The 12,012-nt window shown below is 41.1% G+C and overlaps 1 protein-coding gene across 9 annotated transcripts in view; it reads left to right on the top strand.

Moving 5' to 3' along the window:
• The window catches only part of SGMS1 (sphingomyelin synthase 1), a 291,005-nt gene extending 279,790 nt beyond the window's left edge, over positions 1 to 11,215 (top strand). For all 9 annotated transcript variants that reach the window (XM_082673862.1, XM_082673859.1, XM_082673858.1 and 6 more), the window contains 3 exons: positions 7,051 to 7,204; positions 8,725 to 8,891; positions 9,606 to 11,215. In XM_082673862.1, coding sequence (XP_082529988.1) covers positions 7,051 to 7,204; positions 8,725 to 8,891; positions 9,606 to 9,785 — 501 coding nt within the window. In that variant the 3' untranslated portion in view covers positions 9,786 to 11,215. The remainder of the gene's footprint in view (positions 1 to 7,050; positions 7,205 to 8,724; positions 8,892 to 9,605) is intronic.
• The last annotated feature ends 797 nt before the right edge of the window (positions 11,216 to 12,012 follow it).

Raw genomic sequence — 12,012 nt, 5'->3', positions numbered from 1 at the left:
AGCAACACACCATCTTCCCCTCAGTCTTCAAGGTCATGCTCAAGGACATTCCATGCCTCAAATTAGTTCTTAAGTGTCCATCACTGGTTAGGAGCGCCGTGTGCCTGTTGAAATTCAAGAAGTGGCATAGTTTTGCTGCTTTTGTTTGGGAGTTGAAGTTGAGGCGGGGACTGCAGCACATAGCGTGTGTTTCCCAGTTGCAGGCTGCGCAGGACATGGATTGATGGGGATTCCATTGATCCTGCTGTTCCCTGATGCTTGATTCCCTTAGCGAATCTGACCTGTGGTCTGGGTGTTGAAGAACAGCTTTCTTTTTTTTTTTTTTTTTTTTTTTTTTGCGTTATGCAGGCCTCTCACTGTTGTGGCCTCTCCCGCTGCGGAGCGCAGGCTCAGCGGCCATGGCTCACGGGCCCAGCCGCTCCGCAGCATGTGGGATCTTCCCGGACCGGGGCACGAACCCGTGTCCCCTGCATCGGCAGGCGGACTCTCAACCACTGCGCCACCAGGGAAGCCCCAAGAACAGCTTTCTTTACATGCCATGGATGGTAGTGCATTTTCTGTTTTGGAGGAAGACTTTTCTTCTGGAACAAGACAAGAAGTTATTTGCCCTGGTGGTAGTAGCTAGATTCATTGAATGCATGAATGAGGACAGGTCCACTGAGAGACATCTGACTGTTCCTGGTGGTTGGTATGGGGCATGATGGCATGACGTTACCTTTGTAAGGAACCTAGGCTGCTCAGAGCAAGGTTGCTTCATGTGTATCCGGTTCTTGGTTTATGCAGGCTTGGGGAGGCGCTGGCAGTGTACAGGTAGCGTGCAGTTTGCAGATAATACATACGCGGAGTCAGAGGACTTGGGACCCATTCCAGCTCCCAAACTGAACAGCCGGGGGACCCAGGACAGAGTTAAGACCTGCCTCGCTGATTTTTCAGGGCTGCTGTAAGATGAAGCATTGGTAAGACTCAAGGATTATATTAAATAGCATTTCTGCTCTTTAGCACTCACTTTCAGCCCTTCCTCCAAGTTATACCAAAGCCATTGATTCGTGCAGCATTATTTGATGAGTTTGGGTTCTAGGTTCTCCCTCTCCTGCCAGAAGGGGATGAAGCACAGTCAATGTCCCCACTTTTCAGATGCACTTAAGAGAAAAGGCAAGTGCATGAGGCCATCTGCAAACTGAATGGTGGTGAACAGCCTATCATCAGAGCACTGTGTATTCAGCATTGAAAACATACTGGGGGGGGGGGGCTTCCCTGGTGGCGCAGTGGTTGAGAGTCCGCCTGCCGATGCAGGGGACATAGGTTCGTGCCCCGGTCCGGGAAGATCCCACATGCTGTGGAGCGGCTGGGCTCGTGAGCCATGGCCGCTGAGCCTGCGTGTCCGGAGCCTGTGCTCCGCAACAGGAGAGGCCACAACAGTGAGAGGCCCGTGTACCGCAAAAAAACAAACAAACAAAAAAAAACATACTGGGGGAACCTGGTTTTTAGTAACCAAAGGCTCACTGGTTTGAACCCTTCTGGAGTGGTCTGTCTCTTTCAGAAGCCTCTCCGTCTGTCTTCTGCTCTCCATTTCTTTCTATGTCTCATATTGCTTAAGTGATTTAGCCAGTTAATTTCTTGGCCGTTTATTAGAACTTGAAGAAAATTGCTCTGTTTTTACTGAAAAGTGATTTTTCTCTGACCCTAGGAGATCATAATTCACATAATGATGCAGATGCAAGACCTTGTCACATCTTTGTAGTGCCCACTGAGAAAGTGTTTGTGTGAATGTCCCCCAAATATCTCTGCTTTCAAAGATGAGCACTCAGAAGTCTACTGATGGGGAGGTTAGAGCTCCAGGTACACACTCCATCCTCTTTCCCACTGAATGCAACCCAACACACAGGCCACAGTGTCTGGAGCAGCCCTTTGAGGACTCTGGAAAATGGTAGCAGGCAGAGTGCAGAAGGAAACTAAAATGAGAAGGAAGGAAGATGGAGCTGGGAGCTTCCTGTTTCTGCTTCTTCCTCTTCCTCCCTCCCTCCTCCCCCTCCTCCCTTTTCCTCCTTTTCCTCCTCTTCTTCTGTTTTCTTCCCGTGTCTCCTGCCTGTACTCAGAAGTAACCTAAATCTCAGAACTGCAGAACTCCACAGGAATCCCCTCCTTTCTAGCCCAACAAGCAGGGAACTCCTACCGGTTTCCATGCAAACCATGCTAACATGCAGTGTGTACATCCTAGATTTTTCCTGTGCATGTTTTTTTAAACAGTTATAATTATACCAAACATTTGGTTTCATTTTTTTCCTCTTGGTAGAAGAAAATATGATATAACTTACTACGAAGTCATTGTATGCTTATTTTTAAATAATGTATTAAACAATTATGGCCTAGTTCAGTGCATTCGAATCACTATAGTGTGCATTAGAATCACCTCAGATTCTGGCTCAGTAGGTCCTGAGGGGGTACAGGCACACGTTATTTTATTGAGCATTGCTTTATTACACTTTATAGTTATCGCAGTTTTTAGAAACTGAAAGTTTGTGGCGATTCTGGGTGGAACAAGTCTGTCACCACCATTTTTCCAGCATCATTTGCTCACTTCATGTGTGCGTCACATTTTGGTAATTCTTGCAGATTTTCAGACTTTGTATTTGTTATGTGATCTGTGACCAGTGATCTTTGATGTTACTACTGCCACTTGCTGAAGGCTCAGATGATGGTTGTCATTTTTAGCACTAAAGTATTTTTTTAATTAAGGCACGTACATTGGTTTTTTAGACATAAAGCTATTGTACGCTTAATAGACTACAATATCCATAACTTTTTATGCACTGGGAAACCAAAAAATTCGTGAAACTCGCTTAATTGGAATATTCGCTTTATTGCTGTGGTCTGGAAGCGAACGTGAAATATCTCCGAGGTATGCCTGTAATGACAGGCAACCCCTGGTGTTGCCATTGCTCCCCTGGCCCAGGTTTTGAATGGCAAGGGAACAGTTATTTAACAATTCCCATTTGGGTTGTTTCTAGTTTGTTGCTTTTATAAATAATATTGTGCGTAAAGGTTTTCTTCATGTGCGGGATCACTTCTTGGAGGTAGGTGCCTAGAAACAACTAAGCACTGAGTCACACACAGGTCATGGCTGTTTGGATTGGTGGTCAATATTGATGATGATTTTTGCAGAGGATTTTGCCAGTTGTAATAAATATATTACTCCCCAGGTTGGTGATGAGGAAATTGAGGCTTAGAGTGGTTCGGCTGCCCAGGGTCACACAGCTAATTGGTAGGAGAGCCATGCTTTTAACCCAGCCTGTCTGTTTCGGAGGCCACTGCCTCTTCCTCCCTGCACTGCTGGCTGCTGCATTTACCACGTTCCTTCCCTCCTCTTTAAGGAGCCTGTTTGAGAAGATCAGTGACGTTGTCCCTGCCCCACCATTGGCTATCTTTTTTTAGCTTTGCTAATTTGATATGGGAAAGAATGAGCTCCTGTTAATGTTCATTTTTATTTCTATTTGCTTGACAGAGCCAGTGCCTCCAGCTGGTCACATCCTTTGTCCTTTGATAAATTTTGTTTCCTAAATGGTCTTATTTACTTGATTTATGTGTACTGTGTACACGGTAAAGATGTTAAGTTGTTTCTGCTCCAGTTGTGTTGTCATTTGCCTTAGAGTTTGTTTACCTTCTTAGAGTGTAATTTAAAAATTTTATGTAGCTGTAACCATCCATCTTCTTGTCCTGTTCCCCACTGAGCTTTTAAAGAGCCTTTCCCCTTGCAGAGGTTTGACAATCATGGAAAGATATTTTTAAAAGAAAGCATAGATGTGTTGAGGGCACTTGTAAGAAATGGAGCATTAATTTTGGGCTGTTTTTCCTCAATGCCATGTTTACCTCATAATCTCTCCCTCTTTTCCTACCCCTACAGTTTCTCCACAAATATTTTCCTACCAAAATGAGAGGGCAAATTGAGGGGGAATGGTGCTCAAGAATATGATGTATAGTTTTCAAAACACAGAGGGAGTTTCGAAAGGACAATTTGAAATAATGTAAACTGAAGAACTACCTAAGCTTTTTTGCCATAATTTTCTTCCATTTATTACCCGTTCTTATGACAGAACCAGACCAAACTTTCAATTTAAAACTCTCAAAAAATTTTTATCATGTTTATACATGCGTGCAATTTAAGAAACAAAATGATCCTACAGGACTTATTATGAAAACCATGGTACGCAACCCTTACCCTAATCACACTCAGCCTGCTTTCCTACTCTCTTTAGCTCTTTCAACTGAGTCTCGTGGTGTTTACCTTCATTTCTTTAACTCTTTTTACAGAATTTTTGTGTGTGTATATGTTTATCCTCAGGTCTCTAAGTGCCATGGCAATATTGTTTCTTTATAATTTCCAATACAGGCTGTTGCTGACTTCCTGCTGGGGAAGGCCAGGATTCAGAGCCCTCGTATTCCCCACACAATCCTCCCCTGCAGCTTGTATGTGTTCTGTGCCTTTTCCTTCCCTTCTTCCCCTCCCCCACCATCCCAGTACAGTAGTTTAGGCTTCTTATCCCATCTTCCCAGTGTCATTTTCTGTCCTTGATTTAACTCAGTATTCAGAGCTTACATTCTTACAGTTTTGTAGATGCTATTCATAGCCAAGTCATATAGTTTCCTATAATTACTTTTCAACACAATATTTCATTTCCTGTAGAGTCCGTAATTGCCTTGCTTTTTTGCTCTGTTAGTTTTCTGTGTACTTACTCGTTCCCATGTTGTGACTCAGTGCAGCCGCGGAATTAGGTGTTCTGTTAGCCTCATCTCCAGAGCTCTGACTCACCCATTTAGGGGGCTCCCTCTCTTAGGCCTACAGCACAGCTCTCAGTATTCCCTTCGCTGGCATCCTAGCAAATCCCGTTTCTTCTTTTTTCTGTTTTCTCCTTTGCCTTGTAGAGTACATCTTCTGTAATTTCCCGCAAAAAGAATACATAGGTGGTAAATATTGTGAAATCTTGTATATATGAAATGACTTTAGTTTATCCTTGGTCTATTTTTTAAGATTAGGCTCAGTTAATAATATGGCTGCGTGTAGAATTCTAAATTGGAAATCATTTTCCCTCAGAATTTGGAGGCATTTTTCTGAAGCCTTTTCTTTTCCAGTATTGCTTTTGAAGAAGCCTGATTCTTGATCTTTTGTGTGAAGCTTGTTTTTGATCTCTGGATGCTTGAAGGTCCCTTGTTAGCCCCAAGTTTCTGAAGTTCCATAATGCTGAGTCTTGCTATGTAGATCTGTTTGCTTCTGTTGAGCTGGACTTTCAGTGATCCCTTTCAATTTGGAAATCCGTATCTGCTATGTGGTATGTTCAACCTGATGTCCTTAACTAGAAATCTTGATCAGTTTTTTTAAAGGGAAATTATAATGAAACATGTTTCCCAGAGCCCAGAATATTATCAGTTAAATGTTGAAAAGGGGTCATGGTGATTAAATTGGCTCACCAAAATTTAAAAGAATGCTGACAAACATAAAATATAGACAGTCACACATTTTATTTGCCAGAGCAAACAAAAGTTTCGGTGAATGACTTGTTCATGCCATTTACCACTCTAGTATCCAGCCCAGACTTGTATCAGAGACAGGTAGATTTATTTGTAAACTTTTTGACTCTTATTAAAAGGAAAAACATGCAGTTCTACCCACATAATTTCAGAAGATTGAAGGTACATCCTACTCAGTCCCTTGCTTCAATTTGGTCCCCCAAAATCACATACCAAAAAAAAAATTCATATATTTGACTTTCTAACCTCCAGCTGCTTTAGCTAATAAGTTAGTAGAACATTTGTCCTCTAGGCCAAGCGTGTGAAATAGATCTTTAAATTTTTCCCAGAGATTTACCCCAGATGGCAGTTATGGTAGTAAATCAATCAGTCAGTCTTTAACAGTGTAGTGAAAAAAAACTTTAGTAACTAAATACCTGCTGACATGTGCTCTAAAAAGTGCCAACATGTAAGGGGAGCTCTGAAGCTGCCTGCTTCATCTCTAGGACCACACTCTTCCAAGGGCTGTCTGAACAGCAGTGAATGTTGAGTGGGCACACTTCATGGTGAGGGGGGGGCGGTGACTTTACATGTCTTAATATAAACTCATAAAGCAAAAACACTCCTGTGCATCTCCTGTACTCTGAAAACCCCACTGAATACTTCTGTGACTAGATATATGGGTTTCCCCACACACGCACACACACACAAGCAAATCTCTAACCCTCTTTAACTCCATTCTGGCACTGTCTACCTGGAAATAGCATCGGATCCCACAGGGTAAGGGCTCAATCTCACACTGACTGTCAGCCCCCAACCACTTCAGACTCTGATCACAGGTTCAGATTGTCACCTATACTTCTTACCGACCAGCTTTAAATTGGAAGTTCCTATGACCCCCCTCCTTGGGTTCAGTTAATTTGCTAGAGCTCACAGAACTCAGGAAAATATTTTACTTGCTAGATTAGCAGTTTATTGTAAAAGGATATAACGTAGGACCAGCCACATGGAAGAGGTGTGTAGGGCAAGGTATGTGGGAAGGGGCGTGCATCACTCTCCCCACATCTCCTCACGTCCACCAACCTGGGAGCTCTCCAAACCCCTGTCCTTTTGGATTTCTGTGGAGGCTTCATTATAGAGGCATGATTGATTAAATCATTGGCCATTGGTAATTCACTCAACCCCCAGCCCTTCTCCCCTCCTTGGAAGTGGCGGGAAGTGGGAAAGAGGTTCCAACCCTCTAGTCACCTGGTTGGATCTCCTGGCAACCACCCCCATCCTTAGGGGCTTTCCAGAAGTCACCTTGAACTCATGAACATGAACCTAGGTGTGGTTGAAAGGGGCTTTTATGAATAACCAAAGACACCTCTATCTCTTCTCGGGAAATTCCAAAGGTTGTAGAAGCTCTGTGCCAGGAACAGGGATGAAGGCCAAATATATATTTCTCATTATAAATCACAATATTACAAAGCTTAATTTTGAATATAAGTTATAATCGTAGCAGACTTTTATGTGGGCTAATAGTCTGATTTTTTCTTTTCCCACCAGCTCTTCGGAGACTGGGAAGCCCAACTGAGGAGAATAATGAAGCTCATTGCTGGTGGCGGCCTGTCCATCACGGGCTCCCACAACATGTGTGGGGACTACCTGTACAGCGGCCACACGGTCATGCTCACACTCACCTACCTATTTATCAAAGAGTGTAAGTCGAAAGCAGCCTTCCATGAGAAATGTAACTGGGCATGGAAAATGGGAACAGAACAGGCCTGATGTCAGCGGCCCTGGGGGGCGGGATTCCTAACCGCCTGCTGGTTGGTACCTGCAATACTTTAATGGGGTTAAGCCTTATCCTTGGAGATGCCATATTGGAAGACTTGGGTCACAAACTGATTTTGAATCCTGGTGCTATTACTTGCTAGCTCTGTGACCTTGGGGAAAACCTCTAACCTCTGTAAGTCATAGTTTCCTCATCTTTAGAATGAGATACTGATAGCTCCTTCATGAATGAGGGAGAGGTTGTGAAAATTAAAATACATGGCATATAGGGACACTAGTAGAGGTGCAGGGAGAATGAACGGTAGCCGGTCTTTGTTGTTGTATTGTTAGAGTACCAAGTACAGATTTTCCTGGAAATGGAACATGGAGCCCTGTACATACTCTTAAGACCCTACCCCCAACCATGACCACTCCATTTGAACTGACAAACCTCCCTTCACCCTCTCTACTGCTGATCCTACTTATTTGGTTCAATTTTTTACTTTTCCATAGGCTTTAACACCTTCTAACATAATGTATAATTTACTTTATTATAATTATTATTTATTGTTTCTCTTCAGTACTAGGAAGGGATCTCCCCACAAAGGCAGGCTCTTTGCCTATTTTGTTCATTGATTCCAGTGACTAGAGCAGTTCCTGTCCTGGGCACATCGTAGATGCTCAATAAATAGTGGTTGAATGAATGATGGATACTTGGACCCCTTGAAAATTCTGTAAAAGCCTAAACTGTCTTCCCCAGGGTGAGAAGGGTAGATCACACTCAGACAACATTATTGCCTAAAATTTCAGACCCTCTGAAGCCCACTCAGTGAGAATACAAGGTAGGAAGGCCTGCACGAATAGAGATTTTGAATCTCCCATCAGGTGACTTCCCAGACACTGCCCTGCCCTTGGGAACGTACTTGGGCTTGAATTCCCAGGCATTTGGATCCTCTCTTATTTGTATTTGAGAAATGGAAATCTCAAAGACTTTCAAATTAGTGTATGGTTGCAGAGCTTGGAAAGCAAATAGGGGAGTTGTATCAATTATAATTGCCTAGTCTGTGTATAAGCATCAAAAGGTACTGATTTTTGTATAGAGCATTAATCCCAAATTATTTCCTGGTAAATTTAATTGTCAGTGGGCGGTGTTGTTTTGTATTTTAATGGAGCATGATGCATTAACCTGTCCTTATTTGTCCTTTTAAGCTACACTTATAATTACATGAATCAAGTAATAACCAAATATAAATTACTATGGCTAAGAAAATCACTTTATGAAATAAGCTGCTTCCCTTCTAACCTCCGTTACAGAGAAATGAAAGCCCTTAGGTTTGCTACCCCAAAAGATCTGTTTTCAGAAGGAAAGATCCAAGGTAATTGGATTCAGAAGTAGTAGTTGAGGCATGGTCGGGTGCCCTTAGTGGCACTTGAATAACGGGACTATTGCAAGTTTCTCCTTTTCAGATTCCCCTCGACGACTGTGGTGGTATCACTGGATCTGCTGGCTTCTCAGCGTGGTTGGAATCTTCTGTATTCTCTTGGCGCATGACCACTACACTGTGGATGTGGTGGTGGCATATTACATCACCACAAGACTCTTCTGGTGGTACCACACTATGGCCAATCAGCAAGTGAGTTTCTCTCCCCATTTGATTTTAACCCCTATTGCTCTTGGCCTGCCGTCGCTGGCGTGGCAGGGGGAAAAGCGCAAAGAACCCACAGATGTCTTCGGTTTCTCTTGTCTTAAGAGATAGTCAGCTAAGGTTGTGTTGTCTCTTGTGATGCTGATCCACTTCTGAATCAAAGATGAGCCAGAAATGTGTTAATATAATGACATAGGAGACGGCATCCTTCTAGAACAAGAGTCACGCTCTCATTGTCCCTGGAAAATATTTTTTAAGCTGTACCTACCTCTTGCTTGATTTGCAGTCCTACCTTCTTTTCTATCTTTGGCCCCTCAGCAGCTTAATACTTAACATTTAATTAACTCTCTCTGTTTTCATCGTAGAAGAGTAGCTAAAACACTAATTGAGGTATTTCTTTATAGACAAGAGAGTGAGTAAGCTGCATGTTCCCCGTGTACTCCCGGAATTGGAGTTACTTGTTTTTCTGCTAGGGTGTGGCCCGGTTTACAGCTGAGTGCAGAGTGTAGAACGGTGGTGGGAGTGTGAAACTGTGGCTATGTAGGTGGTCATGGGGCGGGTCTGGGGGCCTTTGTGAATTTTAATATGGAAACTATTTGAACCTAAAGTGAAAGGTTATGAGAAACATGTGTATGTTCCTTTTGGGGCTGGAACCATCAGTTGTTCTTCCTGACTTGGTTTTCTCTTTCTGTGTTCTCTTAGGTGCTAAAAGAAGCTTCCCAGATGAACCTCCTGGCCAGAGTGTGGTGGTACAGGCCATTTCAGTACTTTGAAAGGAATGTCCAAGGAATTGTACCTCGATCTTACCATTGGCCCTTCCCCTGGCCAGTAATCCACCTCGGTAGGCAAGTTAAATACAGCCGGTTGGTGAGTGACACATAACAGCTGTACACGGTGGGGAAAGAGGAGCTGTCCGAAGTGCTAAGAACTCCATGAGAAAAGATGCCATAAAATGAACACCTCCCTTATCCTGTTATCTTTCAACAGTTACCGTGACTTAACCGATTGAGTTACCTGGTCAGCACTGTGATCTTTTTTTTCTCTCCAAAGGACCCGCGTTGGACAACAATAAAGAAAATTTAACCTGTCGTGCACTGTACACATTTCCTGTTCATAGGCTTTGGGATTTACATAACCTTGCAACCACCGTGTTCCTTTGTATATGATGCAACAGCATAAATGTAAGCTTTTATATCATAAGTTCTGGTCTTTCCAGTCACACCTGGAAATAAAGCGTATTATTTTCTTGGGAAAACATACTTTTCATATCTCTTGCCCCAAAGATTGGGCTGTAAGCCATTTTCTAGCAAATGTCTCTATGAAGGTTTCTAAGTACCTGAATGGGGTTCGATTCTGAAATCTTTCTACCTGTTGCACCGATATTCAAATAAAAATGACAGACACAGAAAGGTTTGGTAACTTTGGATTTTGTAAAAATCAGCAGAGACAGTGTGTCAAAAAGTAAAAAAAAAAAAAGATTCTGTTATAAAGTGATTTTCTAAGTATTTCCTAACTTTATTTTTCAAAATGATGTTATGAAAACCAAATTTAAAGATTTTTACATGTCAGAGAAAAGAGAGTTAAAATTTAAAAATGTTTCTTGGGAGAGAAATTTGTCTATGTTTCTAGTGCCTTTCTTGTCTTGATTGTATGGTCAGTAGGCAATCTTCAATGTTTTTATTTAAAATAAAGTATTCCATGAAAATATAAATGTATGTATTACTACTAAATTTTGCATTATAGCTAAATTAAATCAGAAGACTGCTTATGGTTTTTAAATTGCTATGAATTAAAGAATGGGAGAGTTAATTAGAAAGTCAGAGCCTGTTCCCATATTGTGAGCAGGTGGCAATGACAGGTACCACTTCAATTATTTTATCATCTATTTGGTAGTTTGATTTTAACTATACAATGAAAACAGCCATGAATACTTTGTTTTTAAAAAGAGAGTTTTGAAAATGATCACTTAACTAAAAATTGAAAGCTATAAATTAGTTATCCATACTCTCATGGCAATTTTGTTGGTAAACAACAAAGAAGAGATCTATTTCTTTAAAATATATTTGTGCAGGAACTGCATGTAACTCTTAAGTTTTACTCCTAACATGAGTATGTTTGGGGAAGTATTCTATTCTATACTTGCCAATGTGGAGAACAAAATAGTTTTTTAAGAATGAAGAAGTATATATATCCATTCTGTATTTTATGTGCAGCAGAATTATCTTCCGTAGGGTTTTTTTTGTGTATTCACAAGGTAATATTTGTATTGTAAAACAATAATGGTGAAGGAAATAAAAAGGCTTTTAAAATTTTGTTTGTTTTAAATCTTTGTAAAGTTATTATTCCAGAGAGTATACTGATACCTTATTAACAGCTTACCTAGATCATAAAATAATCAAAATGCACTTTTTAATAAAAACTGGTACTTAAAATAAATGGCTGCTATTTCTAATGTGTTCACATTCTTCACAAAAGTCGTAAATGAAGTCATTAAAGCAAGATGAAAAACTGAGTTTTGAAATTTCCTTGCTGAGTTTCTTTGAGAGAGGGCCTTTATAATCATGTTTCTTTTCCCTTGAGATTCCTTAAAATGTACTGTAAAGTTCGGTAACCTCTACAGATTGAGTGTATTTTTAGAAACATATAAAAAGACTTACAGATAAGTTTAAGTCAAACTGCAGACCACTGTTCACCAATAATTTTGAATTCTCTAATTCTCAATCAAGTCACTTAACTTTTTCCCCCTATAACTGGAAGTAATATGACTTTTTCAGTTTAGTTGGAAAGGAAAAGTAAATTCTGAAATGAGAAATACAGTAATACTACTTTGCTAATCGATGGTAATGCAAACATTTTTAAAAAAGAAAAAAAATATTGTTCCTGATGTGGGAAAGAAAGGAGGATGTTAACAGTCAAAGCCTGTCTTTATTAAGGGAGGCTGTTATGTAACCAGGGAGGCTAGAACTGTAAAACTAGGAAGATTTCCTGCCTGGGACCAGATGCCACAAATTGAAAGGGAAGGTATCTTGAGTAATGAAAATGAATTCTTGGCATATGCTAAAAATAGGATCTTTTTTTCCTAGGTCAAAATAGTTACATAAAAAAATTC

The sequence above is a fragment of the Grampus griseus genome, assembly GCF_964374135.1.
Source record: "Grampus griseus genome assembly, chromosome: 16".
Lineage (NCBI taxonomy): Eukaryota > Metazoa > Chordata > Mammalia > Artiodactyla > Delphinidae > Grampus > Grampus griseus.
This window is presented reverse-complemented; position numbering and strand designations above follow the sequence as displayed.